This window comes from Salmo salar, chromosome ssa11 (assembly GCF_905237065.1).
Source record: "Salmo salar chromosome ssa11, Ssal_v3.1, whole genome shotgun sequence".
Taxonomy (NCBI): Eukaryota; Metazoa; Chordata; class Actinopteri; order Salmoniformes; family Salmonidae; genus Salmo; species Salmo salar.
In genome coordinates, this window is record NC_059452.1 from 91,518,374 (window position 1) to 91,533,568 (window position 15,195).

Here is a 15,195-nt window from a genome sequence, read left to right on the forward strand (position 1 = left end):
ACTATATAGTGTACACTACAGGTTAGACCCTCAAGTGTCTTTCCTGTCGCCTACTCTCTCTGTCCCGGATCTGGACTTCAGTACAATCCTAAGGGATGCTGTGACTACTATGGACCAGACGGAGGATGCCATGTTGATGGTTATTACTAAGCTATTGAATGAAGAATCAAGAAACAGTCTATACTTATCTGCAGAGCTTTCAGACTTGTTTTCTAGTAGCCTCTGCTATGGGATGATAGGAATGGCAAAGTGAAGGGGAATGTGACCCTCTAGTTTCCAATGGTCCGCAAGACAGGTTACAACCAAAAAATGGCACTCAGTCTTCAATCCAAAAACCTTTTCATGGTCAAATGATTAACACCCACTCACCAACCTGCCAAACAGCCAAAACTCCCAGAAACACTCATATAGAAACAGACACAACCAAACTCACACAGTACATCACAAAGTTCAGCAACAAGACACTGGAGCAATAACTCTTAACTTACACTGAGAGGGGTTAGGCTAAATAATAGCATCCCATTAAAAAAACCTAGATAAACACATCATGGACGGACAGACAGATAGACATGAACATGTGCGCTAACTCAGGGATTGTGCTCACTTGAACAAATGGCTTTTCACACTAAGCATGGCTTCTACTTCTGATACATCTAAGTAAATTCACAGATCAGAGGTTAAGCATGCAAAAGTAAGGCTCATTGATGTGAAACAAACGGTAACATTGACAAACACTGACCCCCCCCCCAAAAAAACAAGCAAATGTCCCAACATAAATAGACCCAGTAACACAGTCTAACGTCCTCCAATAGATTGGGAGAACTGCAGAATTGTTCTAACTGCCCTTCAGCCTCAGACTCTATGACTCTGGCCAAACAATTACAAATCAATTCATTTACTAAATCCATTTTTAACTAACTAAAGGTAATTAGCCAATAACATGGGTTTTTATATTTAAAAAGCTGTGACTTGAACTCTGAACACATTGTGGCCCATCAGACACGCAGTAGTTATTGAATCAGCCTCCACTGCACCCTGGCAAAGCCATTCTCTCTGTCAGATCTCTAAACATCTAGCAATGTTAGGGTGTGCAAGAAATTACAGCTGTGTCCTGGAGTACCACAGCCAACTGGCTTTGATGAATGTTTGCCTCTTCTATCCCTCCCTTCTTTTCTCTCTCTCACATATGCACGTGCGCACGCGCGCGCGCACACACACACACACACACACACACACACACACACACACACACACACACACACACACACACACACACGGGTTGCAAGTTGGTTACATGGAGCCAAAGTCATGCAGGCATATGCTGGTCCAGAGTCCCCAAGTCTGTGTCATATAAAATGTTCACTGCAGGAGATGCCTGATGGAAAGGGAAAGGGAACCAAGGCGATTGCTGGACAGACAAGGAAGGAATCACATTATCTCAGTGCTGTTACGTTCTGCCTCTCTTCCTGGATCTCTCCATTTTGAAAAGAAGCTTTTTTTTTCTTCGTATTTTCTATTTTTAGTATTTAGTTTAGGAGCCTCTACTCCCCTCACAGGACAAACACACGCTTATGCACACACGCTTACTCACACACGCTTATGCACACACTCTTACGCACACACACGCTAACACACACGCTAACACACACGCTAACACACACGCTAACAGACGTTTGACAGACTGCTCCACATGTACAGAATGCTGGAGGACTAGAGGAGGAGGCAGCAGGCAGTTCAGCAGCAGCGTCCCACCGCTGAGAGGCCCTGTAGGCCAGCTATCCATCCCCTGTATGAGGCAGCAGGGGGGTTGGTTACTGGTCTGTCCTTGTGCTGTCTGTCTGTCTGTCACACAACACCATGGAGCAGGGTCCAGCTCTGTGTGTGGACACATGGCGCCCTCTAGCGGCTGCTGTTTTTTATGGCCTCCTTGGCTGCTACAATCAGAGGGCTCAGGCTGGACAGGGGCTTGGCTAACTTCAGGAATGAATGCTGCAAAGAACACAAGAGAAGAATAGTGATGAGGGAAATGCTCTGCAACCCTGCGTGTACAGACTGGGATTTAAGGTTAGAACTGTACACGTAACTGCCAGAATAAAGAAAACACGTGAGTAAATGAAGGATACTAAGTATATTAAAGCAGGTGCTTCCACACAAGTTTGGTTCCTGAGTTAATTAAGTAATTAACATCCCATCATGCTTAGGGTCATGTATAAAAATGCTGTTTCCCATTTCTTTTACAATGCACTCATATATACATGTTCTAATGGTATCAGGTATTTCTTTCATATTTTGTGTTAAAATAAAGAAAATGATATGTGCCTCATTTGCTTACATACACAGGGTATATTTGCATATATGAATAGATTTTAAATTATTACTTTTTTCAATTCCACGAAAAATGTATACCCCTGAAAATAAAGTTATCTTTCTTATGATGTAAATGTTTATCTGATGTGTTAAATCCCAGACAAAGCTTTAGCAATCTTATGGATGCAACAGAAAGACAATGTATTCCATTGAGCCCATTTCAGCCATTACCGGGGTGTGTTTGACACGTCATTACAAACATAATGTGGTAACGTTAACGGGAAAAAACGACAGCCACAAGCAAGAGTATGAAAGAGTTGCAGGAGTAAAATGAAAGCAATCCAGCCAGCCAGATTTAAGTAACAAGTGGATTTTGCACCCCTTAAACACAGGTAATAGATGGCTGAAAAGACAGATCCTCAGGTGGGTGTGGCATGAGTGTTGCTATAGTAATGTAGGAGCAGACTAGTTGGTGTGGTCAGATTTGGGTTAGAGTTATGTTAGAGTGGTCAGGATTAGGTTAGGGCTATGTTAGAGTGGTCAGGTTTAGGCTAGGGTTATGTTAGAGTGGTCAGGTTTAGGTTAGGGTTATGTTAGAGTGGTCAGGTTTAGGTTAGGGTTATGTTAGAGTAGTCAGGTTTAGGTTAGGGTTATGTTAGTGTGGTCAGGTTTAGGTTAGGGTTATGTTAGAGTGGTCAGGTTTAGGTTAGGGTTATGTTAGTGTGGTCAGGTTTAGGTTAGGGTTATGTTAGTGTGGTCAGGTTTAGGTTAGGGTTATGTTAGAGTGGTCAGGTTTAGGTTAGGGTTATGTTAGAGTGGTCAGGTTTAGGTTAGGGTTATGTTAGAGTGGTCAGGTTTAGGTTAGGGTTATGTTAGAGTGGTCAGGTTTAGGTTAGGGTTATGTTAAAGTGGTCAGGTTTAGGTTAGGGTTATGTTAGAGTGGTCAGGGTTGAGTTATGTTAGAGTGGTCAGGTTTAGGTTAGGGTTATGTTAGAGTGGTCAGGTTTAGGCTAGGGTTATGTTAGAGTGGTCAGGTTTAGGTTTGGGTTATGTTAGAGCAGTCAGGTTTAGGTTAGGGTTATGTTAGAGTGGTCAGGTTTAGGTTTGGGTTATGTTAGAGCAGTCAGGTTTAGGTTAGGGTAATCTTAGTGGTCAGCTTTGGGTTATGTTAGAGTGGTCAGGTTTACGTTGGTTATGTTTTGGTGGTCAGGGTGGGGTTGTTGTGTACCTGGAGTAGCTCCTTGGCTGAGCCTCTGCGGTCCACGTCCATCTCCAGGCAGCGGTTGAGGAAGTCTCTGAACACGGAGGTCAGACGCTCAGGGTTCTGGAGCTCTGGAGTCCCGTTGGTGGCGATTAGGTACAGGGCCTGAGGAGATGGAAAGAGGGATGGAGAAGGCCAATAAGTTACTGATGAAATAACTCCAGTATATGTGTGTGTAGTGTAGATGGTGTGTTTCAGTCTTACCCTGAGAGGGTTCTCATTAAGGTAGGGAGGTTCTCCCTCCACCATCTCTATAGCCATGATACCCAGGGACCAGATGTCCACCTTGGGCCCGTAGGCCTTACGGGTCACCACCTCGGGTGCCATCCAATAGGGCGTGCCCACCATGGTGCTTCGCTTTGTTCTGCTCTGGGGTGATCTGGGCACAGAACCCAAAGTCGGCTGCAGGGAGAGAGAAACACGTCAGACATTGGTTTCAACTCCACTCATTTCTACATGACTCTTTCCCCCAACCCCATCCATTTCCACATGACTCTTTCCCCCAACCCCATCCATTTCCACATGACTCTTTCCCCCAACCCCATCCATTTCCACATGACTCTTTCCCCCAACCCCATCCATTTCCACATGACTCTTTCCCCCAACCCCATCCATTTCCACATGACTCTTTCCCCCCAACCCCATCCATTTCCACATGACTCTTTCCCCCAACCCCATCCATTTCCACATGACTCTTTCCCCCAACCGCATCCATTTCCACATGACTCTTTCCCCTAACCCCATCCATTTCCACATGACTCTTTCCCCTAACCCCATCCATTTCCACATGACTCTTTCCCCCAACCCCATCCATTTCTACATGACTCTTTCCCCTAACCCCATCCATTTCTACATGACTCTTTCCCCCAACCCCATCCATTTCCACATGACTCTTTCCCCCAAACCCATCCATTTCCACATGACTCTTTCCCCCAACCCCATCCATTTCCACATGACTCTTTCCCCCAACCCCATCCATTTCCACATGACTCTTTCCCCCAACCCCATCCATTTCCACATGACTCTTTCCCCCAACCCCATCCATTTCCACATGACTCTTTCCCCCAACCCCATCCATTTCCACATGACTCTTTCCCCCAACCCCATCCATTTCCACATGACTCTTTCCCCCTAACCCCATCCATTTCCACATGACTCTTTCCCCCAACCCCATCCATTTCCACATGACTCTTTCCCCCAACCCCATCCATTTCCACATGACTCTTTCCCCCAACCCCATCCATTTCCACATGACTCTTTCCCCCAACCCCATCCATTTCCACATGACTCTTTCCCCCAACCCCATCCATTTCCACAAGACTCTTTCCCCCAACCCCATCCATTTCCACACGACTCTCTCCACCAACATACCATTGACTGCATCATTCCACCCTGGTCCCTGCCTGTCCCCTACTGGTGAGGTGACTTACTGAGCTTGACCGAGCCGTCCATGCCCAGCAGGATGTTGTCACTCTTGATGTCTCTGTGGATCACCTGGTTGGAGTGCAGGAAGTCCAGAGCCTGCAGACACTGTAGAGAGTGGAGACACATACACATTTCTCCCAATTAAGATCTCTAGAATAACCACAACAGCCTTGATCTCTGAACCAAGTTTTTTAGTACTATATCTCTTGACACATTGATGAAAATAGTCATGGCCTCTAAAGCTTCAAGCTGCATACTGGACCCTATTCCTACTAAACTACTGAAAGAGCTGCTTCCTGTGCTTGGCCCTCCTATGTTGAACATAATAAACATCTCTATCCACTGGATGTGTACCAAACTCACTAAAAGTGGCAGTAATAAAGCCTCTCATGAAAAAGCCAAACCTTGACCCAGAAAATGTAAAAAACTATCGGCCTATACCGAATCTCCCATTCCTCTCCAAAGTTTTAGAAAAAGCTGTTGCACAGCATCTCACTGCCTTCCTGAAGACAAACAATGTATACGAAACGCTTCAGTCTGGTTTTAGACCCCATCATAGCACTGAGACTGCACTTGTGAAGGTGGTAAATTACCTTTTAATGGCGTCAGATCGAGGCTCTGCATCTGTCCTCGTGCTCCTAGGCCTTAGTGCTGCTTTTGATACCATCGATTGGAAACCCAAATTGGTCTACACGGACAAGCTTTGGCCTGGTTAAGATCTTATCTATCGGAAAGATATCAGTTTGTCTCTGTGGATGGTTTGTCCTCTGACAAATCAACTGTAAATTTTGGTGTTCCTCAAGGCTCCGTTTTAGGACCACTATTGTTTGGTGATGTCATTCGGAAACATAATGTTAACTTTCACTGCTATGCGGACAACACACAGCTGTACATTTCAATGAAACATGGTGAAGCCACAAAATTGCCCTCCCTGGGAGCCTGTGTTTCAGACATAAGGAAGTGGATGGCGGCAAATTTTCTACTTTTAAACTCGGACAAAAAAGAGATGTGTAACGGTTGTCGTACTGTAGAGAAGACCAAGGCGCAGCGGATTGCGTGCTCAACATCATAATTTATTAAATAATGAGAACACGGAAAACAAGAAAATAACGAAGGACAAACCGACAGTTCTAGAGGCTATATAGATACTTACAGCAGTGCAAAATCAACAACCCACAACCCCAAGAGAAAAACACACACCTAATATATGACTCCCAATCAGGAACAACGATATCCAGCTGTTCCTGATCGGGAGTCACACAGACTAACACAGAAACAGAACAACTAGAAACTACATACAACACACAACTTCTGCCACGTCCTGACCAAATACTAAACAACTACTCCCTCTGCTGGTCAGGACGTGACAAGATGCTTCTTCTAGGTCCCAAGAAACAAAGAGATCTTCTGTTGAATCTGACAATTAACCTCTTACATCTAGACGTTCCGCTAGCGGAACACCGCTCCAATATCCAATGATAGGGCGTGGCGCGAAATACAAACTCCTCGAAAATCCGAAAACTTCCATTTTTCAAACATATGACTATTTTACAGCATTTTAAAGACAAGACTCTCCTTTATCTAACCACACTGTCCGATTTCAAAAAGGCTTTACAACGAAAGCAAAACATTAGATTATGTCAGGAGAGTACCCAGCCAGAAATAATCACACACCCATTTTTCAAGCTAGCATATAATGTCACAAAAAACAAAACCACAGCTAAATGCAGCACTAACCTTTGATGATCTTCATCAGATGACACTCCTAGGACATTATGTTATACAATACATGCATGTTTTGTTCAATCAAGTTCATATTTATATCAAAAACCAGCTTTTTACATTAGCATGTGACGTTCAGAACTAGCATTCCCACCGAACACTTCCGGTGAATTTACTAAATTACTCACGATAAACGTTCACAAAAAACATAACAATTATTTTAAGAATTATAGATACAGAACTCCTTTATGCAATCGCGGTGTCCGATTTTAAAATAGCTTTTCGGTGAAAGCACATTTTGCAATATTCTGAGTAGATAGCCCGGCCATCACAGGCTAGCTATTTTGACACCCACCAAGTTTGGTACTCACCAAACTCAGATTTACTATAAGAAAAATTGGATTACCTTTGCTGTTCTTTGTCAGAATGCACTCCCAGGACTTCTACTTCAACAACAAATGTTGGTTTGGTTCCAAATAATCCATAGTTATATCCAAATAGCGGCGTTTTGTTCATGCGTTCAAGACACTATCCGAAGGGTAACGAAGGGTGACGCGCGGACGCGTATCGTGACAAAAAATGTCAAAATATTCCATTACCGTACTTCGAAGCATGTCAAACGCTGTTTAAAATCAATTTTTATGCGATTTTTCTCGTAAAATAGCGATAATATTCCGACCGGGAGTCGTTGTTTTCGTTCAAAGACTGATCATCTAAAATGGACTCTTCACGTGCACACGCGCACCTGTCTCATTGTTCTCAGATCGACCACTATCCAAATGCGCTACTGTTTTTCAGCCTGGGACTGCAAAGTCATCATTCAACGTTCTGGCGCCTTCTGAGAGCCTATGGGAGCCTTAGAAAGTGTCACGTTACAGCAGAGATCCTCTGTTTTCAATAAAGAGAATAAAGAAGGCCAAGAAATGGTCAGAGAGGGCACTTCCTGTTTGGAATCTTCTCAGGTTTTGGCCTGCCATATGAGTTCTGTTATACTCACAGACACCATTCAAACAGTTTTAGAAACTTTAGGGTGTTTTCTATCCATATCAAACAATTATATGCATATTCTAGTTTCTGGGCAGGAGTAATAAACAGATTAAATCGGGTACGTTTTTTTATCCGGCCGTGAAAATACTGCCCCCTATCCATAACAGGTTAATCTTGATGGTTGTGCAGTCGTCTCAAATAAAACTGTGAAGGACCTCGGCGTTACTCTGGACCCTGATCTCTCTTTTGACGAATATATCAAGACTGTTTCAAGGACAGCTTTTTTCCATCTACGTAACATTGCAAAAATCAGAAACTTTCTGTCCAAAAATGATGCAGAAAAATGTATCCATGCTTTTCTTACTTCTAGGTTAGACTACTGCAATGCTCTACTTTCCGGCTACCCGTATAAAGCACTAAATAAACATCAGTTAGTGCTAAACATGGCTGCTAGAATCTTGACTAGAACCCCAAAATTTGATCATATTACTCCAGTGCTAGCTTCCCTACACTGGCTTCCTGTTAAGGCAAGGGCTGATTTCAAGGTTTTACTGCTAACCTACAAAGCATTACATGGGCTTGCTCCTACCTATCTTTCTGATTTGGTCCTGCCGTACATACCTACACGTACGCTACGGTCACAAGACGCAGGCCTCCTTACTGTCCCTACAATTTCTAAGCAAACAGCTGGAGGCAGGGCTTTCTCCTATAGAGCTCCATTTTTATGGAATGGTCTGCCTAGTCATTTGAGAGACGCAGACTCGGTCTCAACCTTTAAGTCTTTATTGATTACTTTATTGATGACTTTATTGATGACTTCAGTAGGTCCTATGATTGAGTGTAGTCTGGCCCAGGAGTGTGAATGTGAATGGAAAGACACTGGAGTAACGAACCGCCCTTGCTGTCTCTGCCTGGCTGGTTCCCCTCTATCCACTGGGATTCTCTGCCTCTAACCCTATTACAGGGGCTGAGTCACTGGCTTACTGGTGCTCTTCCATGCCGTCCCTAGGAGGGGTGCGTCACTTGAGTGGGTTGAGTCACTGATGTGGTCTTCCTATCTAGGTTGACGCCCCCCTTGGGTTGTGCCGTGGCGGAGATCTTTGTGGGCTATACTCGGCCTTGTCTCAGGATGGTAAGTTGGTGGTTGAAGATATCCCTCCAGTGGTGTGGGGGCTGTGCTTTGGCAAAGTGGGTAGGGTTATATCCTGCCTGTTTGGCCCAGTCCGGTGGTATCGTCGGACGGGGCAACAGCATCTCCCGACCTCTCCTGTCTCAGCCTCCAGTATTTATGCTGCAGTAGTTTATGTGTCGGGGGGCTAGGGTCAGTCTGTTATATCTGGAGTATTTATCCTGTATTATCCGGTGTCCTGTGTGAATTGAAGTATGCTCTCTCTAATTCTCTCTCTCTCTCTCTCTCTCTCTCTGAGGAGCTGAGCCCTAGGACCATGTCCCCAGTCCACCTGGCCATGCTGCTGCTCCAGTTTCAACTGTTCTGCCTGCGGCTATGGAACCCTGACCTGTTCACCGGACTTGCTACCTGTCCCAGACCTGCTGTTTTCAACTCTCTAGAGACAGCAGGAGCGGTAGAGAAACTCTGAATGATCGCTATGAAAAGCCAACTGACATTTACTCCTGAGGTGCTGACCTGTTGCACCCTAGACAACCACTGTGATTATTATTATTTAACCCTGCTGAACATCTTGGCCATGTCTGTTATAATCTCCATCCGGCTCAGCCAGAAGAGGACTGGCCACCCCTCATAGCCTGGTTCCTCTCTAGGTTTCTTCCTAGGTTCTGGCCTTTCTAGGGAGTTTTTCCTAGCCACCATGCTTCTACACTTGCATTGCTTGCTGTTTTGGGTTTTAGGGTGGGTTTCTGTACAGCACTTTGTGACATCAGCTGATGTAAGAAGGGCTTTATAAATAAATACATTTGATTGATTGATTGATATTTAATATGAACAGTGGAGAAGACAGAGGTTACAGTGGAGATGGGGGAGGTTACAGTGGAGAAGGCAGAGGTTACAGTGGAGAAGGCAGAGGTTACAGTGGAGAATACAGAGGTTACAGTGGAGACGACAGAGGTTACAGTGGAGACGGGAGAGGTTACAGTGGAGAAGGCAGAGGTTACAGTGGAGAATACAGAGGTTACAGTGGAGAATACAGAGGTTACAGTGGAGAAGACAGAGGTTACAGTGGAGACGGGAGAGGTTACAGTGGAGAAGGCAGAGGTTACAGTGGAGAAGGCAGAGGTTACAGTGGAGAAGGCAGAGGTTACAGTGGAGAAGACAGAGAAGGCAGAGGTTACAGTGGAGAAGGCAGAGGTTACAGTGGAGAAGACAGAGATTACAGAGAAGGCAGAGGTTCCAAATCAAATCTAATTTTATTTGTCACATGTGCCGAATACAACAACACCTTACAGTGAAATGCTTACTTACAAGCCCTTAACCAACAATGCAGTTTTAAGAAAATACCTAAAAATAATAAAAGTAACAAATAATTAAAGAGCAGCAGTAAAATAACAAAACGCGAGGCTACATACAGGGGGTACTGGTACAAACTCAATGTGCGGGGACACCGGTTAGCAGCAGTGTAAATGGGTGGTGGGGGGTGGGGGCAATGCAAATAGTCTGGAAAAGCCATTTGATTAGATGTTCAGGAGTCTTATGACTTGGGGGTAGAAGCTGTTTAGAAGCCTCTTGGACCTAGACTTGGTGCTCTGGTACCGCTTGCCGTGTGGTAGCATAGAGAACAGTCTATGACTAGGGTGGCTGGAGTCTTTGACAATTTTTAGGGCCTTCCTCTGACACCGCCTGGTATAGAGGTCCTGGATGGCAGGAAGCTTGGCCCCGGTGATGTACTGGGCCGTACGCACTACCCTCTGTAGTGCCTTGCGGTCGGAGGCCGAGCAGTTGCCATACCAGGCAGTGATGCAACCAGTCAGGATGCTCTCGATGGTGCAGCTGTAGAACCTTTTGAGGATCTAAGGACCCATGCCAAATCTTTTCAGTCTCCTGAGGGAGAATAGGCATTGTTGTGCCCTGTGTTTGGACCATGATAGTTTGTTGGTAATGTGGAAGCTCTCAATTATAGCCCCGTCAATGTGAATGGGGGTGTGCTCAGCCCTCCTTTTCCTGTAGTCCACGATCAGCTCCTTTGTCTAGATCACGTTGAGGTAACTGGTAAGGGGTTGACAGTAGAGGACTGCCTCTGAGGGTATGTAACCGGTAAGGGGTTGACAGTAGAGGACTGCCACTGAGGGTATGTAACCGGTAAGGGGTTGACAGTAGAAGACTACCACTGAGGGGTAGTAACTGGTAAGGGGTTGACAGTAGAAGACTACCACTGAGGGGTAGTAACTGGTAAGGGGTTGACAGTAGAGGACTACCACTGAGGGCTAGTAACTGGTAAGGGGTTGACAGTAGAGGTCTGTCACTGAGGGCTAGTAACTGGTAAGGGGTTGACAGTAGAGGTCTGTCACTGAGGGCTAGTAACTGGTAAGGGGTTGACAGTAGAAGACTACCACTGAGGGGTAGTAACTGGTAAGGGGTTGACAGTAGAGGACTACCACTGAGGGCTAGTAACTGGTAAGGGGTTGACAGTAGAGGTCTGTCACTGAGGGCTAGTAACTGGTAAGGGGTTGACAGTAGAGGACTACCACTGAGGGCTAGTAACTGGTAAGGGGTTGACAGTAGAAGACTACCACTGAGGGCTAGTAACTGGTAAGGGGTTGACAGTAGAAGACTACCACTGAGGGGTGGTAAGTGGTAAGGGGTTGACAGTAGAGGACTGCCTCTGAAGGTATGTAACTGGTAAGGGGTTGACAGCAGAGATCTGTCACTGAGGGGTGGTAACTGGTAAGGGGTTTACAGTAGAGATCTGTCACTGAGGGGTGGTAACTAGGGTTGAATTGCAGAAACACGTTTACTGAGATTTACCGAGATTTACAGCCCAAAACCACACCCTTTTCCCGGGATAAATAATGGCGAGAAACCGGTAAATTATAATAAGTTATTTATATGAACAGCATGGTGTGAAATGGAAGTGTTAAGTTAAATGCAATGTCTAAATCTGGCTTCTCTATGGCCTCTGCATGATGAATCAACACTCAGGGTGGGACAGCTCATCTCAGTATGGAGCGCTTCACAACGCATGTAGACCTAGCATCTCACCATGGTGACTTTATTTCTTGTGACAGGTAGAACTAGCATCTCACCATGGTGACTTTATTTCTTGTGACAGGTAGACCTAGCATCTCACCATGGTGACTTTATTTCTTGTGACAGGTAGAACTAGCATCTCACCATGGTGACTTTATTTCTTGTGACAGGTAGACCTAGCATCTCACCATGGTGACTTTATTTCTTGTGACAGGTAGAACTAGCATCTCACCATGGTGACTTTATTTCTTGTGACAGGTAGAACTAGCATCTCACCATGGTGACTTTATTTCTTGTGACAGGTAGACCTAGCATCTCACCATGGTGACTTTATTTCTTGTGACAGGTAGACCTAGCATCTCACCATGGTGACTTTATTTCTTGTGACAGGTAGAACTAGCATCTCACCATGGTGACTTTATTTCTTGTGACAGGTAGACCTAGCATCTCACCATGGTGACTTTATTTCTTGTGACAGGTAGACCTAGCATCTCACCATGGTGACTTTATTTCTTGTGACAGGTAGAACTAGCATCTCACCATGGTGACTTTATTTCTTGTGACAGGTAGACCTAGCATCTCACCATGGTGACTTTATTTCTTGTGACAGGTAGAACTAGCATCTCACCATGGTGACTTTATTTCTTGTGACAGGTAGACCTAGCATCTCACTATGGTGACTTTATTTCTTGTGACAGGTAGACCTACATTGGCTGCAGCATAGCCTATGCTACATTAAGGTCCAAATGCATGTCTAATTTACACATCTCCTTCTGGCTTTCGGGATTCACCATATTTAATTGCAGCTGCAAAGTTTTAAAACAGCCTATCACTTGAATTTGGATGCTTTAAATCAGAGCATGTGTGAGCAGTCTCTCTCTCCATCAATTCCATTCAAATTGCATCCAAAATAGATCATCCTGTTAAAGATTGATATACTGTATATGTCCTAGCCTACCTCTTTCAGCTAATTAATGATGGGTTATGCATAGTGAGCTTCTAACCTCTAGCCTCTGCCTCTTGCGTAATACACATGAACCTCCGGCTTCTCTCTTTAAAAACCTCTCCTTAGCTCTTGGAGTCCCATGCAGGAAGAGCCAGACTAGAAAGTTTGATGGACATTTTATTTTTCATTTATTATACCAGTAGACTATTTGAAGAGGGATGCAAGCTCTTGCTTGCTGAATGTTAAATACAACAGCCAATAGAACTCACAGGTACATTGAAAGGAGCAAACCCGTGATGGCGATAGGCTATAGCAGTTATTTATTTAGACCCATAACCATTCAATCTTCCTGAAGAGAAGTGAAAGTCTTCTGCTTCTAGTTCTAGTCCTGTATTATTCATGGGTGGCATTAGAATGATGAATATAAGGACAACGAAACATATTTAATTTAACTGTTGAAAGCGAGGAAGGAATGAAGCAACAATAGAGAGAGAAAGAGGAGGTAGGCTAATAACTTTAGGGGAAATATTATAAAAGGTATACAGTTGAAGTCGGAAGTTTACATACACTTAGGTTGGAGTCATTAAAACTCATTTTTCAACCACTCCACAAATTTCTTGTTAACAAACTATAGTTTTGGCAAGACGGTTAGAACATCTACTGTGTGCATGACACAAGTCATTTTTCAAACAATTGTTTACAGACAGATTATTTCACTTATAATTCACTGTATCACAATTCCAGTGGGCCAGAAGTTGACTGTGCCTTTAAACAGCTTGGAAATTTCCAGAAAATTATGTCATGGCTTTAGAAGCTTCTGATAGGTTAATTGACATCATTTGAGTCAACTGGAGGTGTACCTGTGGATGTATTTCAAGGCCTACCTTCAAACTCAGTGCCTCTTTGCTTGACATCATGGGAAAATCAAAAGAAATCAGCCAAGACCTCAGAAAAGAAATTGTAGACCTCCAAAAGTCTGGTTCATCCTTGGGAGCAATTTCCAAATGCCTAAAGGTACCACGCTCATCTCTACAAACAATAGTGTGCAAGTATAAACACAATGGGACCACGCAGCCATCATACCGCTCAGGAAGGAGACGCGTTCTGTCTCCTAGAGATTAATGTACTTTGGCGCGAAAAGTGCAAATCAATCCCAGAACAACAGCAAAGGACCTTGTGAAGATGCTGGAGGAAACAGGTACAAAAGTATCTATATCCACAGTAAAACGTGTCCTATATCGACATAACCTGAAAGGCCGCTCAGCAAGGAAGAAGCCACTGCTCCAAAACTGCCATAAAAAGCAAGACTACGGTTTGCAATTGCACATGGGGACAAAGATCTTACTTTTTGGAGAAATGTCCACTGGTCTGATGAAACAAAAATAGAACTGTTTGGCCATAATGACCATCGTTAGGATTGGAGGAAAAAGAGGGAGGCTTGCAAGCCGAAGAACACCATCCCAACAGTGAAGCACGGGGGTGGCAGCATCATGTTGTGGGGGTGCTTTGGAGCAGGAGGGACTGGTGCACTTCACAAAATAGATAGCATCATGAGGCAGGAAAATTATGTGGATATATTGAAGCAACATCTCAAGATATCAGTCAGGATGTAATGTCCTGACCAGTAAAAGGGGTTGTTTGTTATTGTAGTTTGGTCAGGGCGTGGCAGGGGGTGTTTTTTTAGTGTGTTTCTGGGTTTTTGGTTGATGTTCTATGTTTTCTATTTCTATGTGTTTATCTAGTTTTTCTATTTCTTTGTTGGGGTTTTGGAACGACCTACAATTAGAGGCAGCTGGTTGTCGTTGCCTCTAATTGGAGGCCATATTTAAGTGGGTTAGTTTTCTCTTGTGTTTGTGGGTGGTTGTTCCTTGTATAGTCTGAGCACCTTATGGGACTGTTTTCATCATTTGTTTTGTGTAAGTGTTTTGTTGTTTTTCCTTCTAATAAAAGAAGATGATAAATATACCCGCTGCAGTTTGGTCCACTCCATACGACGACCGTTACACAGGAAGTTAAAGTTTGTTTGCAAATGGGTCTTCCAAATGGACAATGACCCCAAGCATACTTCCAAAGTTGTGGCAAAATGGCCTGACTCAGTTACACCAGCTCTATCAGGAGGAATAGGCTAAAATTCACCCAATTTTTTGTGGGAAGCTTGTGGAAGGCTACCCGAAATGTTTGACCCGAGTTAAACAATTTAAAGGCAATGCACCAAGTACTAATTGGGTGTATGTAAACTTCTGTCCCACTGGGAATGTGATGAAAGAAATCAAAGCTGAAATAAATCATTCTCTCTACTATTATTCTGACATTTCACATTCTTAAAATAAAATGGTGATCCTATCTGACCTAAAACAGGGAATTTTTACTAGGATTAAATATCAGGAA

General features: G+C 44.1%; 1 protein-coding gene across 1 annotated transcript in view; it reads right to left on the reverse strand.

Annotated features, from left to right (window-relative positions):
- Positions 1-1,630: 1,630 nt before the first annotated feature.
- Positions 1,631-15,195, reverse strand: part of LOC106563430 (serine/threonine-protein kinase PAK 3) — a 73,926-nt gene continuing 60,361 nt past the window's right edge. The window contains 5 exon segments of the mRNA XM_045690065.1: positions 1,631-1,989; positions 3,536-3,673; positions 3,773-3,931; positions 3,933-3,970; positions 4,999-5,098. Coding sequence (XP_045546021.1) covers positions 1,900-1,989; positions 3,536-3,673; positions 3,773-3,931; positions 3,933-3,970; positions 4,999-5,098 — 525 coding nt within the window. The 3' untranslated portion in view covers positions 1,631-1,899.